At 28.3% G+C, this 19,046-nt stretch overlaps 2 protein-coding genes across 7 annotated transcripts; one reads left to right on the top strand and one right to left on the bottom strand.

The window, feature by feature from the left end:
- Window positions 1-44: 44 nt before the first annotated feature.
- Window positions 45-11,539, top strand: LOC105193856. 3 transcript variants are annotated; one of them, XM_039458625.1, is made up of 13 exons: window positions 45-235; window positions 1,715-1,965; window positions 2,417-3,222; window positions 3,908-5,504; window positions 6,196-6,598; window positions 7,412-8,189; window positions 8,311-8,553; window positions 9,208-9,426; window positions 9,704-9,886; window positions 10,011-10,228; window positions 10,405-10,560; window positions 10,712-10,847; window positions 10,955-11,539. In XM_039458625.1, exons 3-13 carry the CDS (start codon window positions 2,625-2,627, stop codon window positions 11,002-11,004), a joined length of 4,581 nt encoding a protein of 1,526 aa, XP_039314559.1. In that variant the 5' UTR covers window positions 45-235; window positions 1,715-1,965; window positions 2,417-2,624; the 3' UTR covers window positions 11,005-11,539. The 3 variants fall into 3 exon arrangements, with proteins under 3 accessions (XP_039314559.1, XP_039314557.1, XP_039314556.1); XM_039458623.1 differs by having other exon boundaries at window positions 1,722-1,965; window positions 10,712-11,539; XM_039458622.1 differs by having other exon boundaries at window positions 10,712-11,539.
- Window positions 11,242-17,730, bottom strand: LOC105193857 (transmembrane protein 230). Of its 4 annotated transcripts, XM_026135153.2 has the most exons (5): window positions 17,515-17,726; window positions 14,725-14,946; window positions 13,567-13,679; window positions 13,276-13,398; window positions 11,242-12,642 (listed from the first exon to the last, which is right to left on the bottom strand). In XM_026135153.2, exons 3-5 carry the CDS (start codon window positions 13,657-13,659, stop codon window positions 12,505-12,507), a joined length of 354 nt encoding a protein of 117 aa, XP_025990938.1. In that variant the 5' UTR covers window positions 13,660-13,679; window positions 14,725-14,946; window positions 17,515-17,726; the 3' UTR covers window positions 11,242-12,504. The 4 variants fall into 4 exon arrangements, with proteins under 4 accessions (XP_025990938.1, XP_011156801.1, XP_039314565.1 ...); XM_011158499.3 differs by lacking the exon at window positions 14,725-14,946 and having other exon boundaries at window positions 17,515-17,730; XM_039458631.1 differs by lacking the exons at window positions 14,725-14,946; window positions 17,515-17,726 and adding an exon at window positions 14,454-14,718.
- Window positions 17,731-19,046: the final 1,316 nt, after the last annotated feature.

Genomic DNA, 19,046 nt, shown 5'->3' with positions numbered 1-19,046 from the left:
GTGTCCATTAGTGTAAGAGAGAAAATTTTAGTTGTTTCACTCACACTAATGGACACTGTGTTACACAGTGTCGACTTGTGTCGTAGCTGGAAAGCACCCACAGTTTATCGATGATCAATACGGTATATTTGATCGTAAATTTTTGCAGTGAAGTGTGAACCAGTGAACGCTCCATTCTCCGACGCATGCGCGTTCTTGCCTATAATGCCCCTGAATGCCCCTTGCACAATGCAAGGTAATAGCGATAGAAGTAACATAATAACAAGGCAACAAACGCATAATTTTAATTTGTTAAAAATTTTATTGCAATGCTATTCTGTTTTCCGATATCGGATTTCTTTGTTCCTTCTATCCATATAAGCTATGCTCATCGTCTCTCTAATAGCGTTTTTCATTGGGAAAACTAGTGCGCACTGAGTGTGCACTCGCCGCTGACAATTGAGGCTTGTTTTCTATTCCTACACTAGACTGCACTGGAACGTTCCTTCTTGCTTTCACTAACTTTTAAATATATATCTATTTCATTTTAGGCTGCGTTCAGATTCTCCACCCGGTGAGTGATCTCTGGGTGACTGGGTAAATGGGCGGAGCTAATGAAAAGCTCCCTAGTGGTTTATGGAATCTGAACGCACTTTCAAACATTGGGTGTGTTTAGCAAATAACGCTGATAAATAGTAACATAAATATCTCAGATTCGGAATAAATTACATAATAAATTAAGATAAACGATAAAGATAATACATAAATATTTTACTATGAATATTTTTATCAATATAGCTAAAGTAGATGAAAATTAAATGTTAGTAGAATAGGACGAATCAATTTAAACAATGAAAATAAATTTTTATTTTAACAAATTAGATGAAGATATATATTGCGCATATCATCTATTATATGTATAGGCTTGTTTTCTATTCCTGCACTAGACTGCATTGGAACGTTCCTTCTTGTTTTCACTAACTTTCAAATATATATCTATTTCACTTTAAGTGCACACTAATTCAGGGAGTTCAGGAACAGAAAACAAACAGTATATTTTATTAGTATCAGAAAATATTTAATAATACTAAAAATCTTTAACATAATAATCTCAAATATAAATATTTATATAACGGTTTTGTGAGACTGTAGACCAAGAAACCTTACATTAATAGAATAAAAGATTAATATTTATTAATCTGTAATTAAATAAACAGAATAATAAACAAAACGTTTAAACTTTACTTGGTTATTAACGTTTTTCTTTATTCTATTTATACATTTTAATTTTTATTTACTATAATATTTTAAATTAAATTTATTTTTTTATTTTAAATTTGTTTTAAATATACGAGCTTTATCACAAATATATAGAAATTTTTATAGCGATACATTTTGGAACGCACCTTTACGTCACCCACCCGTTTCACCCGGCTTAAGGACCCATGTGGTTTTTCCACTCTCTCGGGATAGACAGAGTGATAAAGTGAACGACCCACCTAATGTCCGGTAGGGGCACTCTAAAGGAATCTGAACGCTCTTTAGGTGCCTGGGTGCACTCGGGTGGGGAATCTATTTCATTTTAAGTGCACACTAATTCAGGGAGTTCAGGAACAGAAAACAAACGGTTGGATGTTTCGGTTCGCGCGATGACGGTGCCAACGGAAACGCCAAATTACCTGCAGCAAGTGCACATTCAGTGCGCACTAGTTTTCTCAATGAAAAACGCTATAAGTTCACAGTTCACACCCATATATGACTGAGGCGCTGATGTCGCTAAATATCGATAGCAACGCTTGCGATTCTCGAAGTGAGCGCTTGAATATTTTCGCGGTGAACGATAGGAGGACGCAGGAAGAAAGGAAGATGTTTGTTGCGATTCAATCCGCGATTGATAGTGTAATTCGTGTGCCCTTATCATCTTCCAGACTTTTCCTTGAGAGATACATACGTGCAATGTGTGTATGCATATATTTCTGGACGCAGGTAACAGATACGAGAGTAATGTTATGCTTACATACACGTTATCGAAACGAAAATCGTCAACTTGTCGAGAAGATACTTAACGTGAAAAGAATGAAAGAGAATCTAGTCTAATGGCCGCTTACTGTGTACCGTAATATTCCTTTGCCGGGTAGAACATGAAATCATAATAAGATCGAGTGGACATCGAGTATAAGTCGTGTAGGAGAAATCCGTTGTGGTCTCACTTGATGTACTTTGGATGACGATTTTGTAATGATTTTAAGATGATTGGTAAACTAAAATATCACTGCTGATCAAGAATTCATTGTATTAAAGTTGTGAATTAAGATTTTGTGTTCTACCTAGATTTCTATCCAACTATCGTGCAGTTCTTACACTATGTCTATGTACAATATTGTTGATGGAAAAGCTCAGCATATTAAATGCTCGTTGATGTATGTATTTTTGCTAGGTTGACTCGCATTTCTGATGTTCTTGCTTGGTTCAACGATGAGTAACAGAAAAATATGTGGCAGTGTTCTTCAAAGAGTTAGAGCGACGAGAACACACGCTTCCGAGTTAGATGCGTAAAGGATTTTATCCCCATTGAGAGAAGAAATTTGTAAGCTTGGTTTTCATTAAGTGTTAATACCAACGTATGTATTATTAATCCAACAGACATGGCAAAAGCAAGCAAAAAACACATTTGGGTGAAAAATAGTGACAAGTTAAAAGTATTATACGATCAACTTCGCACATGTACAGTTTTATTACATGACATTGCTTTAGATAAGGATCTAGTTCAGCTTCATCATTTGACTTTCTCGAAAAAAAAGAAGGAAGAGTTAGAACATATGACATGTAGTAACATGTCTGACAATTTGTCTAATAATGTATGGATGTCAAAGGAAAATATGTGGGAAGATAATACAGAGGACAAAACTACTCGTGTAACGAGAAGTCGTTTGAAAAGATTAGCTCAAAAGAAAAGTGAAGAATGTAACAATATTAAGTTTTCAGTTGACGTGCCGTACAATCAATTTTGTAAAATAGTTCGACCAGAATTTATAACACAAAAACAGCAAGTAAAATATGATATTAGCGAATCATCTTTAAATAAAAATAACGACGAAATATTTAGCACATCTTCCTATACATATTGTAGTTCTGTACAAAAAAAGACTCTGTCATCAAATAGTAAAAAACCTAGTAATGAAAGACCAAATGCACAGAAGAGTAAATTAGGATATAAAAGAAAGCTACAGTTTGATAAATCAGGTAAATGATAAATTTAATTATATTATGTATTATCAGCATTGTTTGTTAATTCATATAAACTTAATTTACAAATAAAACTTTAATTTAAAGCACACACACACACACACACACACATATATGTATATATATATATATAATGGCATCATTATTTAACTTAATTTTCAAAACATGTGACTACTACCTTGAAGATAGCCTGATCGATTAACTTGCAATTTTACATACTTCTTCTAAACACTAAAAATGAATGCTTGAAAGATCTTTTTCATAATATTTTATTCTTTATCGCAATCACAAAAAAGCAAAATTTACAGAAAAACCACAATTAACTTTGAGCAGTCATTTTTATTTAAACATAATATTTCAAAATATGACAAACACTAGATCTATATTTCAACTTTAAAACTTGTCATTTTATTTTTTAAAGAGTTTTGTGAGAGCAGTAGTGTCAAAGTAAACTTCATTGTTATAAAAACATGATTTAGAAAGATTTGAATAGCGATGCCATTTTATATTATTTATCTAAGAAAATTTGAATATCAAAAAAAAGTTATAATCTTTGCAAAACATGATTTCTTTTTTTTTTTAGCACAAAAAATTTGCAAAGTTAGGTTTTGATCTGTTTAGATGCATATGCTCTCTTAAATCAAAAGTTTCATTAAAAAATATTTAATATTTTATTTTTTAGCTCTATCTTCAAATATAATTGACACAAATATAGAACATGAGAAAATTTCTGAAACATCTGAAGACATTAAAGCAGATTTTAAATCTAATACAGCAGATTTTTCTGATAACTTTTTTACTACATGTAACAATATAAATGGAAGCGAAAGTCAAAAAAATGCAACAATATGTTTGAGTAAGAAAACTATGTCTCTCGTTACATGTAATACTGTAACAACAGGTGTTTTAGAATCAATTGCTTCAAAATCTACTCCAATAGTGTCCAAGACTAACTGTATTACGAAAATAGTACCTGATCTGCTAACAAATAACAAAAAAAAAAGTGTAAATAAGACGAATAATAAACAAACAACAAAAAAAAGTTTACCGAAAATAACTGAGGACCATATTTTACCGAAAGGTACAATAAAAATTATGAAAGTAAATACAAGTGACAAGAGCAGTGTCGAACAAAGTAGACTAGAACAAAATGGAAATAGTGATACTATTAACGATGCGAAACAAGTTTCCTATGGTGATACAATACTCGACTCTACAAATATTCTCACAGAAAAAAAATATGACACACTTAAAATAAATAGATCAATCAATATGTTAAAAATATCAGAATCTACATCAGCTTTTAACAATAACATTGATTTAACAAACAAAAATATAGATAATATTAATCTTCACAGAATTTCACAAAAAGTTGATCACAAAAACTTGGATTTTTTGATAGAAGAAAAAAATAACATAAATGTTAATGCTGAAACGACAGGAATGAATAAAAACTACATTTTTTTAAATCACCAGGAACAATCAAATAGATTAGATAATGATGAGCACGAGAGTAACATACAAGGTAAAAACATAAATGAAAACACTTCAAATGTTAAGGATATAAACGAAAACTATAATATCAACGGATCGTTAATTTTTGTTAGCAAAAAGAAGGTTGCAAAACAGAATCGAAAGCGAGGAATTGCAGAAGAAAATACTGTAGACATAAAGTTGAACAATAAGAAAAAGAGATTAAATAGAACCGTTTGGCAAAACAGTGTAACATGTGCTAAATCATTGGATCACCAACAATTTAATAATTCTTCAAGTATCGATATGACAGTATCAACAACAGAATCAAATATATCCGAGAAAAATGATGTTGAACAAATAAAAGACTTACGCGAACGTTTGAATAAAAAAAGATCGAAACAATTACCCGAATTATCGGTGTACAAAGATAAATTTAAGAACAAAAATAGCGTAGGGCCAATAGATTTAAATAAAAAATATGAAAAAATAATTACTCCAATAAGTACAACAAAAAACGAGAAAAGACTCTCTTTCGAGATAAAACCAACTTTTAGCAAAACTTCACATGAAGAGGAAGATATCCATATAAATTCAGTTTGCAGCAATCATACATACAGTAGTAGTACATTACTAAGCACGTCAGAAAACACACAACATCTAAGTCAAATAGATAGAAGTAATGAAAATACTAATGTACAAAAGAAACATATGAATAAAAAAAATAAAGAAAATGACGATTACGACGATAATGATGATGATGGCGATTATATTTCTCTGTTTGCAGAATCATTTGATACAAATTTGTAAGTATAAATTGGCCAAAAATTGGATAGAATTGTAATATTTTATAACTTTCTAAAAGTTTATAGTTTTTTTTTAAGTTTGAGTATATTTTGCAAGTTAACAGAGTTGGGTAATAAAGAAGGTAAAAGTTACATTATAAGGTTATAAAGTTAATAACTTTTAATTTAGTTACTAATTAAGAAGTTAAAAGTTACATTACAAGGTTACAAAGTTAATAACTTTTAATTTAGTCATTAAATTAATTTTGGTTAATTTTAAGTAAACAAACATAAACTTTAATTTATTAACTTATTTTCTGAGTTATATTAAAAATTTACTTTTATATAAAAGAAAAAATTTCCATTAAAAAACAATATTTTTTTATTATTTTACATAAACTTACAAATAAAACATTAAATGTATTCAATTATCTACATTGTTATTTAAATCAAATTTTAAAAAATTCTAATTTAATATTCTAATTTAATAGATATAAATAATGTTTTTCTCAAAATATTATAACTTAAACTCAATGCAAATTTTAGAGTTAGTTTTTTGTTCATGCAACGTAACTAAATTAATTTTAAAAACTATTAACTTTAACTTATTTTAGTTTTAAAAAATTATTAACTTACCTAGCTCTGCAATTTAATGATAATATTTGTTTTATAAGTAATACTCTGAAAACTAAAAATTTAATTGTTTTTATAGCTATGAAACTATATTTCTAAGTGATGAACGAGTTAGACTGAATAAATCTCCACAGTCTGAAATACCATACATAATGACTACTAGTAGTTTTAATAAATACGTGAAGCAAAATGCGACAGAATTTAATAAGGAGTATGCAGAATATATAGAAAATAATGAAAAAACATTGAACAAAACTGATGAGACAAATAGACAAGTTAATAATAAATCCAGACAGACTATAAACACAGATATACCTGAAACATTAAAAGTGACATCATTTGAAACAAAAAACAAAGAGATATCAAAATCTCCAAAGTCAAAACAAATTAATATTATGAATTTTTTCAAGGGATATTGTTTTTCTATATTGAAGAGAGGTACCTGTAATAAGTCATTAATACATTGTAAATTCAATCACATTGTAAGTATAATTATTTGCGTTTTTTTTCCCTCCCCTTCTAATCGCCATTTTGATAGTGTTTGACAATAGCGAGAAAATTTAAATTAGTAGATGATAAAATTAAGCGAAAATAAAAAATAACACTGCAAGACTTCATTTTTTAATTATAAATATTTAAAAATTGACTCAATATTAGACTCTGCGAATCAATTTCAATTAAGGTAATCAATATTGCCAGTAACAGTCGGTACCAGGTTTCCATGTAATACAAAATTAACTTCAACTTTATAACAAAATACTTAATTTTATTAATTAACAATTGACAAGGCCGTTACTCAAACGCTAAAAAACATATACATTTAAATCCGCAAACATTTTGGCTCATATTTCAAGTTCTCTTCAGTACTAATTTAATTACTAATTTTACTGATTTCGCATATTTATGTAAACCATCCTGTCTTATGGTATGTGATACATAAGTGGATAATTATATAAAAGAATTTTTCCGTTGGTCAGTCTTGCGTAATCAGTTATATCAATTTAAATGAATTTAAATTCTAAATATTGGATTTTAATTTTTAACTATAAGCCCCTGATATAATAAGTAGACTGATATCAGAAGGCGAAATGACTTTAGTTTATGACTTCGCTTTCTAACATGGAGCTTATATCTAAAACCTTTTTACGAATATTTAAACATTTTATAAGAAAAGAACACAGTTCTTGATTTTTATTTTATTTTATCATGTAGAATCATTTCTTAAATTTTCTCATCTATTGCAGAATATCCTATATAATCATTTATATACTATTATTGATATAATAAAATTTCAGATGCAGACTCTCATTAAAAGGGTTTGTTTGTATGATCTTGGAGCAATACTAGATATAATGCAAGAAGCATTGTATCTTGGTTACAATTTTTTTTGCACAACAATATATTCAGATTTAATACAGAACTTAACTGTTGATCAGATTTTAATGATATATCAAATGTTTTACGAAATTCGTCCTGTTTCCTTAAAGGACGAGCTTACAATGACATTAAAAATGCAGATTACTGACATTGTTATAACAGAACTATTGAAACGCCAATTATCGTTGAAAACGATCGTGACTCGAATAGTGGAATATATTAGTTCCATCAAAGATTTAAACAATCTCATGAATATATTAGTATGTTTTGAAAAGTACATCAAACGTGGTGAATATTGGAATACCGCAAAAACTTTAATTTTGAGGTTGCCACTGAATAAACGTATTATCGAGAGAATATTGCTAGAATGCATAGAGAATAAAAAATCAATTGACATTCAAGATGTTAACAGTAATTTAATAGACAAAGTTTCTCCTATATTAATATCACAATTGGACAAAGACATGTTGGAACGCTTTAAAAATTTATCAGCTGAAAAAGTTACAAAAAATTCACATCCTACATTATTAATTCAAAATTTTGGAGAAAACTCAGCGGAAACTATTGCTTCTCCCGATGGAAATACAAATATATTACAAACAGAATTTCCAAGATACGATATTTTTACAGATAAAGCTAAAATTAAAGACTTTGAAACCGAAGTAAACGGAGAAGCATATATCATGCGACCTATTGGTAATTATTTATTTTATTGTTAATTGTATGAGAAAAAATGCATAAAATAAAATATTATTTTTAATTAATATATAATACAATTATTTTTTATTATCTTTTTATATATATTATCTTTTTGTAGATGATTTACCCGAAGCACGTTCCGTTTATAGAGATCATAAACATCTCTGGAAATTTTATGTTGATTTAGACAGATTTAAAAAGGGACTATTACATCAAGATTATGATTACGTTATTGAAATTTTAAAAAAATATGCCGAAAAGCAGGATGAAAATACATTATTCATTCGCTCTTGTTGTAAGATACTTCAAACAGAGGTAAAACGTTCAGAGTATCACTTAGCAAACATCGTACGTCGTGCAGGTAAAAAATATTTTAATACCACATGAAATACTTAAAGTAGAAATGTTAGAAAATATAAGTTGTGTATATGTATATATATATATGTGTGATTGTGTGTCTATATATATATATATATATATATATATATATGTATGTATGTATGTATGTATGTATGTATGTATGTATATGTGTGCGCACGCACACGCACACACACACAAATACAAACTTCAACAATTTATCTCTTCTCTAAATCTTTCTGTCCCTTGTTATTCACGTGTCATCTTAGTGATTCAAGTAGTTGTAATATGAAGACGATCAACTTTTGTGTCCATATATAGAAATACAGCTTATATATAAATTAGTGCACGTATACATTATTTTGTAGATTTTAAGTATTGAGAGAGTTATATATGACAAAAAATATAATTTTATACTAGCAGCTAACTTTATATATTTTTTTCGACGTTCCAAAAAGTATTTTTTTCATTTGATGCAAACTACAAAAAAATATATCCCTTATTGATTTAATAACTTACAGTGTATGTATGGATATATATATTTTATGTATTACATGTTGTAACATATTATAATAAAATAAATGAAATATTAGTAAACTACTTTAGATTGCAAATTTTATTTACATTCTTACCTAATTCGCACATTTGGGCCTTTCAGTCCACATGGATATCTTCGGCGTTCTAGGTAAAATCTTATTTAACATAGGATTAAACATTTTGACCAGTTTAGTGGACACGGAGGCCTGGGGGCTTGCACTGTGGTTGATTCAATCACTCAACGTACATGATTTACCTTGTAATGCCGATTATTTTTTACTATCGGCTGAGATTTATTTAGCTAATAAAAAGGCAATAAAAGCATATGATTTACTTAAATGTGAGTTTACTCTATAGAAATAGATTATCTTTTTAAAAATGTTAGTTAATTATATTAACCGTGTAAATTATGGAAAATATTTTGACAATAAATAGAAAAGTATTCATAAATATTAATATAAAATTTTTTAACGTCAAACCTAGTGAATATGATTAATTTATCGTCAATTATAAAAAGTCAACATAAAATATTTTTTAAATTATCTCTTTTATTTATTTTATATTTATATTATTTATTATTCTATATTATTTATATCTTAATATATTATTTTTTTCAGACAAAAATATTATATGTACTAGTCGTGATAAGTGGTACGTTAGAAGTACCATTAACGATGAGCACGTACGGAACAAAATAATGTACATACTATTGGATTCATTTTGTAATGAGTTTGTCGAATATGCTTTCTGCCTTTTCCAATTTTTACTTAAAGATCAATGCAGTCAATACTATCCAATAGGTAAAGTAGAATTTTTACGTGCACATATTCTCGCGATTCGTATTTTTATCATAAATTGGTACCATAATTATATCATATTTTTACTAGTATTTATAACAATAAAATTTATTCTTATCGTTTTTAGATTTATCTCGTTACGTGGACAAGTTAATAGTGTTATTTTTGTCAAGAAAAGATACTAATTTAATCACAGAGATGGCCAATTTAGTACTTAAATATACTTTTGCGTTAAATACAGCGACGTGTCGAGCGCTAATTTCAACATTAATTCACATGGACGAAAATCTAGCCAGGCAGATATACAATTACGCAGAAGGTGTAGGTATCTATCCTGCTGTGAAGGTAAATATATTAGTTAACTTTATTTATAGATTAATAAGGAATATACTTGATTGATGAAAAATATTTTTCTCTAATGTATTTAATATTTTGATATATTCTCTTTTTCCTTAACAATTACTATTAAATTATAAATATTTATTAAATTACTTAATATATTATATATTCACACAATATAGGTATGGCCAATAACATACATCATTATAAATACTGATTTGACAGAGGAAGAGATATATCTTACATTTTTACAATTGTTAAAAAATCTTATAATAAATGTCGGTCACGCAATTGAGTTTGTTAAACCACACCAAATCAAAGTGTATATTATCTTGGAGGTAAGCACATTTTTATAAATATAACTTTTACAAATTGTGTTTAGAATATTTTACATTCATGGCATTAATCGACATGTACTAACAACACAATATTCCTTCTATTCTAATTATATTGTATTTCAACCATACATCTTCTGGTATTAATTTACAGATAAAATCGATTAACGAGCAGTTTTATTGCGCAGAATCGCAGAACTATTATAATAATAAAGTTATTACAAATATAAAGACATTAGTTAGAAACGTTTTGAAAAAACGATTTAATCCACCCATATTATTAATGCCAGGTAAAGGACGAATATATAAATTACAAAGCAGAAGTGTTATACATTATTTACAGACCGAACATTGTAATTGATATCTGTAATTGATATGTTTTACTTTTGGACAATAGTGCATTACGAGATGCAAATTAACATCTATTTATTAATATCGATGCACTGATGTCCAGACCTCGTCCGAGAGACATCTTTGCAACACGGCGATATCTCTCGGACAGAGTGCTGTATGGGTAATAACCAATACTTTGAGTGAAAATTTAAAAAGAAAGACAGTACTGAAAAGTGAGATACAATTCTATTGAAAAACTGAAGAAAAATGTTATTTTATGCCATATATTTTTATTGAAAATCTTTTACATTATTTCTTAAAATACGAGTTTAAACTGTTGTAAAAACACAATTTTGTTTATTAATTTTTATTATTTTTTTATATTACAGACATTTTTTGTAACTTTGTTAATCATTTTATCGTGTAAAGACATAAATATATCACATGTAATTTTATACATAAAAAAATTTTTATCTAAACTTATGATTATCTATTTACTTTGTACATGTATAAAATTATACGTAATAAACAAAGATACGAGTAAATAAAGTTAAGAATATTTGTACACACATAATTTACGTTAGTCTATATTTAACAGGTTTGATAAAATAATACGAACGTAAACATATAATTTCAAAATTCCGTAATAAATACTACATTTCAAATTACACCTTTTTATATTTTATAATTATATGCAGACAAATTTATTTTAAAATTATTTTTATCATTTTTGATAATCGACTGTTGCATTATAGTTTCTTGACATTTGTGTACATACAAAGAAGATATTTTATGCATAAAAGAACACAGTGGTAATAATCACAAGTAGTTATAAATGTGTTTTGTTTCGCTATTTTATACAAAATATCAACACGAAAAAAAGAACACAGATTATCTGATAAGTATTAATATAATATTAATAGGTTGATACATAGAGTGAACTAAATTAAGAACAAAAAAGTTTTTGCGCCATTTTCTATACCATGATTTCCGCAATAATAGGCGATTTTTGGCGATCGTCTGATATATGTACCAAGGTATACCAAAGTATACCAGAACATTCTAATGTTCAAGGTACCAGAATGACTCCACCTACCAAGCTCCACCCCTACCAATAATAACCTTGGTACATATACCAGACGATCGCCAAAAATCGCCTAATGAGAAATTTAATTTATAAACATCTACGAATAAGCGTGCATCCACGTGATTTGTCGACAAGAGATAACCCAATATTTACAATTTCTTGGCTTTATAAATAACAATGCTATTCACGAGGACACATTGTTTACAGAGTGCTCCTTTTGCTGCTCGCCTATATTCATAAACATCAGACAATATCTTTTCGCAAAATCATACGGACACATTGATTCGTAAGTCTTTGTGAATTGATTTCTCGTTAATTATTACGAAAATTACAAGATAACAAAAGACTTTTATGTTCAGTTTAGTCCACTCTATCTACCTACGAGCATTGTGTCGATAATTATCAGATACCCTGTATATTTCCACATGTTCTGTTTTTATGTAACTTAATCTACTGTGTATAACAAAAGATTTCTCATTAATAAATTAATTTTTCAAATTGATAAGTACAGCACATTTGCATAAATCCTAATCAAACTCAGGTATATCGTCAAATGAATAACCAGGTACTTTTTGATACGCCAAGATAGCCACCCTCATGTGATAAGCCCCCGGTATGAACATCAAGGCCCCTAAAATTATCACTGGCCACATCCGATCTGAATACTGTAATATAAATATGATTTTTATTTTAACGATATGTAATTTTGATAGGTATGAAAATAATCGGTTAATATCGTACATTTTCATACTTTTAAAAAGATTCTCCATCTTAAAAAAAAGTAGAAGAGAATAATTTTTCATTCGCAAATATTTTTTAAAGTCTTGTGCCACGATACTAAAAATCAGTCCAAGATTTCAAATAGAAAGAATGGACCAATCGCATTAGTCAGATAACAGAAATACGATTGGCCAATTTATTCTTTGCGATCTCGGATCAATTTCTAGCATCATGGACATAAGGTTTAACAAAAGAATTTTTGACATTATCTTCAAAATAATAAACAGTAAACAAAATTTAGAAAGAATTGTTATAGTTTGTTTACGATTAAATTACTTAAAAACTCTTCTTCTCATCAGACTCGATGATATTTTAAAAAATTATTTCAAGAAAATTATACAGTGAAAAATTTTTGAAAAATTCAGAAATAGCTATATAATAATTATAAACTTATTCTCAAAATTTTACCAAGTTTTCATATTATATGAAAAGACTGTGGAATCTTTTTAAAATTATTATTTATCACAACACAATTGTAATTGTACACAATCTACCCAACATAGTAATATAAATCTTACTTTTGAATCAATGTGTCCACTCACAATCAGGCTTCCCATAATGAGCATGATGGTCCCTCCAACAAATAGGAGAGCAGCTAAGGTAATAGCCTTCCATGGTATCTTCACTGGTGGGCTTACAAACTTAAAATTTAATATTTTTTTATTGCTCACATGAAATACATATATATATTTTTTAAAATAGTTTTTTAATTAATTTGAAATAAAATATAATAAATTTTTAAGTATAGTAATAATGTAAATAAAGTATACTTTATAATAAATACTGAGTTACTATATTGTTTAACTCACTTGGGAATCGAAGAAACCATTATCGGTTTCTGTAAGTTGTGTATAATCCACGTTGTCAAATTGTCTGTCACTTCGAACTTTTTTTCTGCACATACTCGCTTTATGGATATAGTCTGTAAAACAAAATATTGCATAACATTTCTTTTATATGTTGTAAATATAAATATGTTTCTCTTATTACTAAGAAATTTAATGAAACTTGAAACTTTTAACCAATACATAAGTATACAGCTTTATAGGATAACCTAAAAGATTTTAAGAGGTAATCCCTTATATTATGGCAAGACAAAAACTTTTCGTGCGACTATGGGCAATTCATCAATCAATAGATTACAAAACTTGCCTCATATCTGAAACGACTTAATTTCAATGACATAGGGTGTTAAAAGAAGTTTCTTCCAAAAATTTCAAATACTGTTTCGAAACCACTACCATTTTGACATATAGTTTATTTAATAATCTAACTTTAATAATTTTATCAGTCCAACATATCAGTATTGTGTCAAATATAAAAAAAAATATGTGAAAAAATACAACAGCTTTCTGAAAAAATTTGAATTTTTATTTACATTTAGAATTAGCTTGGTTTTTGTACAGTATATAGAGTGTGTTTTACAAAGTTAAATGACAGTTTGTGCACTAAACCATTGTGCTTTATTCAATAAACTAATTATATCACTCAAAGGAGGTTCAGCATTCCAAATGTCAATTCTACGTGCATATTAAATTAATTACTTAAACATTTATATCATATCGATTTTAACAGGTCCAAAACTGAGAAACGAAAGATTTTTCTTTCCATCGCATGTAGAACTTAACTCAAAAGAGTCAACCTCAGTGTGATGTGAAGTATTAAACGGAAACATTATTCAATAAGATGCAGTCACCTAGTCACAAATCTGATCTTTGATCGTGCAAGTATCAACGGTATACTTGTTAGTATAGGAATTATATATACAGTTAAATGTCGCACCATGTCGCACTATTCAAACATAAAACAACAAATCGTTTGATTTCTTTCTTTTTTTTTCTTTCTTTTTCTCTCTCTCTCTCTCTCTCTCTCTTTGGTTCTGCGTCGCAAGTGTCGAAGATTTGCTTGCTTGTGCATATATTGGATAGATAAGAATCACATTTCTATATATACATGTAAATGTATACCAGAAAATTATTTCGCGGTGCTCATATTCAGACGTTAAAGACAGCTTTTCATAAAATGAATGTATAGGTAGCACGTCGCCGCAACGTTACGTCAAACTTATAGTATTCGATAGTAATATGTCACTGTGTCGTCCAACAACAAAAATAACACATAAGAGATAAGTATAGTTCGTTGAGTCGTTCGAAGATGGCGTTGTCATGTTTGATGTTCATTGCTGCTATCTATAATCGAAAAAGTGCAATTAATTAAAATTAGACAAGAATATATACTATATATATATATATATATATATATATATATATATATATATATATATATATATATATATGTATAACGAGCTTCCAATATAGCACACAATATTATAAAATATTTCCAAAAAATATCATGAGAAATATTTTAAAAAGGTTTCAACAATATTTTGAAAAGGTTTCTGCTAATGATTGCCAGAATATTTCTGAAAATATTTTTTTGACAGTATTAACGGACATACAAATATTTAAATCATTATATAAAATATTTTTTAAATATTTAAAATATTTTTTAAATATTTAAAATATTTTTTAAATATTTAAAAAATATTTTGTAGTGTATGGGTTGTATATTAAGTGATACTTTTATTGCTTTAGATTCATTGTCAGTTAGAACATTAAAAAGAGATATAAAAATTTTACTAAATTTTAATGTTTTATTTAAACTAGAAAACTTTGTTTTTCTTTTTTTTTTTTTTTTTAGAAAATAAAAACTGGAATTTACATTAGCTTTTTCTAATCGTTAAACTTATCCAGCCAATCTTAATCGAGCAGAACGCGCTTTCATATTTTGAGCAGTGAATACGAAAATTCTTCGAAAATGAATCAGAAAGGCTCGCAATCGCAACATACATATCCAAAAAGACAACAGGAATGTTCATTTCAAGGAAATGAACATTGGATATGTCTGAATCAATTTGATTCGTTAAAAATATGTTGTTATGGACGTTCCGTTTTACAAATTAAAAAAATTTTTAATGCAATGTTTTTTTAATGAGCTGCCATTTTATTAGTTTTGTATTTCTGATAGCTACTCTAGTTCAAATAATAGTTACATTCATATGGAGAATAAATACAATGTTTATTTGTTTCAGACAACCGAACAAAGTACAATTGTATGGTTATTATTCAATGCAATTCTTTTTGCGTTTTATTAACGTTATTTTATCATAAATATTATTATAATATTAATTTCACAAATTAAAAGTTTTTCCAAAAATTATTGAAATATTGTTAAAATGTCATAAAATAATTCCTCAAAAAAAATCAGTTGTGAAAACCTTACTGTTTATTCAAAAAATTCACGAAGTTTTAGTATTTTTTGCTGCTCCACATAATAAAAAAACATTTTTTATTTACGTTAAAACATTAAAACTCCCAAAGATATTCGAGTGTAATTTAAATTTAATAATATTTAACATAATGTGAATGTATTATTTGAATGTTTTGTATCAAATTGATGTTCAGTATTCTTAGGGTTAAAATAACACACTTAATAAAAGTGAACGAGTAATAAAAATAATAATAATAATTTCACAACATAAATTCTAAAATAAATGAAAAAACTAAGTATATGTATCAATTAAAAATGTTATAAATGTTAATATTACTGAAATATACTTCTACAATTTGGAAACAAATTGTATTATATTTGTGTGTTAATTTTTTACATAATATTTGGTCTGCTTTCTAACAATATTCATCTTGTGTTAAATTAACACAAAAATTTCAATAAACCATTTGAGTTGAGATATATAAAATGTGCTAATTTGATAAAGTTTACTGTTTAGATGAAGAAATTTTCTTAATAAGAACATCAAATAATTTGATCGGGCAATGCAGTTTTCAGATTTAACGTTGAATTTAATGTTTTTGCATACATATTATGGAATTTCTAGTGTCTCGCATTTCAATTATCCTCTGCTTTTATTTTTACCATCTCTTAATGTCCCTTTATCTCCCTACAACCATATTGTATTACGATTGTATAGAAGTTAATAGAAATCTTTTCTTTCAATAGAAATAAATTAATTTTTGCATATGAATATGATAAAGTGCACTAAAATAATTGTTTCATTATCCTGCGACCGTAAACCGCAAGTTAATATGAGTATTGAGGAAAAACCAAATATCTTAATTGTATCTATACTATTGATTCGAGATATCTTCTTCAATGTACCCGAAAATACATTGCACGATCGATCTAATTGTAACATAGAACTTTACAGTCTCACTCGCAAAAAAGCAAAACAGCCGATCAATTGTAAATATCAGTTGATCATGTAATAACTCTGGAATGGAGAATTGTTGAAGAAGAATTTCCACCAAAGTGCTAATTTAACTTTAGTACAGTTTCCGTTATTAAGATGTTGATTGCCTAGAATAACAATAGGACATTGTTCACATTAAAGTGTTAATTTAGTTTTTCTTGTAAACTACAAAGTGAAAAAAGATATTTAAAATGTTTTAATGCTAAAGAAGTTGTCAATTTTTTAAGTAATTTGGGGTAAGTCGTAAATTTTCACTCAGAGTAGAGTCAATGTAAGAAAAATGTAACACTTGAGAGAGTTAAAGTCACAAAGAACTCGGACAGCATCACGTCCCGAATTTGGACATGCGTGCTGCAAAAATATCCAGCACATGGGGGAATTAGTTATCATTCGAATAATGACAGACAAGCAAACCCCCCGCCCCCTTCGCAGATTAGAGCGCACACACTAATAATCGCTAATAATTAATGGCGTATCAAGCTATTCATACCGAATATGGATCCTCGGTAGTTTGGCATAACGAGCGACGTTGGACGTGCCGTTGCTCTTTGACATAGCAGACCTTAGCCTCGAAGATTTTCTAGCGATTTTGCCTGTCGGCCAGACGGATCGATCTGGAAAAGGACAGGAGGCTGTGTGTGCCTTACCACCCTGCGTCGCGACGCCGATGACAGTGCGGCGTCGCCGCGTCGTCTCGGGACGAGGAGGGACGCGAGCGCGAGGGTGGATCGCATCCCGCGATGCGCAGTGAACGCCAACCAAGCATGTTTACCATCGCGATAAATGCCAATGAAAATCGTTGACAAAATCAAGAACGAAGTAGAGCGGAATCTCGTGGACTCTATATATATGTTTAAAATCGTATCATAAACTATTTCCATCGTTTCTGTAATAGATTCTGGGACCAGAAAATGTATGTAAAAAGAATAAATACTGTTTTTTACTCGAGTGAGTGAAATTTGTAATAATAAGCAAAGTTCGATTTAACATAAAGCGATTTTACATAAAGCGATTTTACATAAAGCTGATATAAAATTCGAAAGTCTATAATTTTCATGTGATGCTCGTGATGCCATGTGTGAGTTGCGCGGATGACATTCTTTCCACATTTAAATCTACCTAGAACATATCAAATTTTTAATTGATCACCATCTCTCTCATTTCACACAAAAGGCAATGACAAAACATTGAAAGTACACAAATCTTTACTAAGATAGTCATGAATCATTATAGAGCGTGTCAAATGAAGAGGACGATTTTCAGTCATAAAAGTCCACCTCAAGAGAGATACGAGTACGTTGATTTTCGTACGTCGATTTAAGAAATCGCGTATGATAATATAAAAATTATAATCTTGTGTTAACTTATTAAATTTTAGTAAAATTTTTAACAAATCTAATTATTGATATAACAACTAATTGAAAAAGCTCTTCAATTCACTAATTAAAAAACTTAAATTTGATCAAATATTCTCAAGAGAATAATTCTGTTTTAACCTAAGTGGTAGTTGCTTTTTGTTTTAACCCACATCAAAAATGAGTATTTAACATAAAAAACTTTTATTTTAATTTTGTTTTAATTAAAAATACTACTACTTGAATTTTAATTTTTAAAAGTAATTATATACAACAATTATTTTTCGAGAAGCATGTATACTTCTTGATACGTTTTTTTCCTTGTAATTCGAATTCTAATCAAAATTTTTAGTATACAATTGGTACTTAAGGGTAAAAAGCTCCTTTCAAAAATTAGTTTTAGTATTCATTTTTATACATATAAAATGTATAGATATACATATATTAAAACACATTTCCAATAGCTCTTTGAGATAAAGTATGGATACATTCTTAAAAAAAATCCAAGAGTCACGCAGTGAGTTATGAAATATAAAATACCCTATCTACAAAGAGCATACGCTGAAATGTTCCATTTAATCGTTTAATACTAACAAGCTTAAATCTCTTAATAAAAATATTCACGCGATAATAAGTTTCATTCGTGTAACGTACAAGATAATGAGAC

This window comes from Solenopsis invicta, chromosome 16 (genome assembly GCF_016802725.1).
Source record: "Solenopsis invicta isolate M01_SB chromosome 16, UNIL_Sinv_3.0, whole genome shotgun sequence".
NCBI classification, from domain to species: Eukaryota; Metazoa; Arthropoda; class Insecta; order Hymenoptera; family Formicidae; genus Solenopsis; species Solenopsis invicta.
The sequence above is the reverse complement of the archived record's forward strand: the minus strand, read 5'-3'. Positions and strand labels throughout refer to the sequence as shown.

Excerpts from the sequence above, each read along its gene's own strand:
- LOC105193856 (XM_039458623.1), top strand. The coding sequence starts at position 2,625 with ATGGCAAAAGCAAGCAAAAAACACATTTGGGTGAAAAATAGTGACAAG. Across the intron at positions 8,190-8,310 it reads ATATATCATGCGACCTATTG|ATGATTTACCCGAAGCACGT; the intron begins GTAATTATTTAT and ends ATCTTTTTGTAG. Across the intron at positions 10,561-10,711 it reads AAGTGTATATTATCTTGGAG|ATAAAATCGATTAACGAGCA; the intron begins GTAAGCACATTT and ends ATTAATTTACAG.
- LOC105193857 (XM_011158499.3), bottom strand. The coding sequence starts at position 17,542 with ATGCCAAACTACCGAGGATCCATATTCG. Across the intron at positions 13,399-13,566 it reads ATGGTTTCTTCGATTCCCAA|TTTGTAAGCCCACCAGTGAA; the intron begins GTGAGTTAAACA and ends TTAAATTTTAAG. Across the intron at positions 12,643-13,275 it reads GTGGACACATTGATTCAAAA|TATTCAGATCGGATGTGGCC; the intron begins GTAAGATTTATA and ends TTTATATTACAG.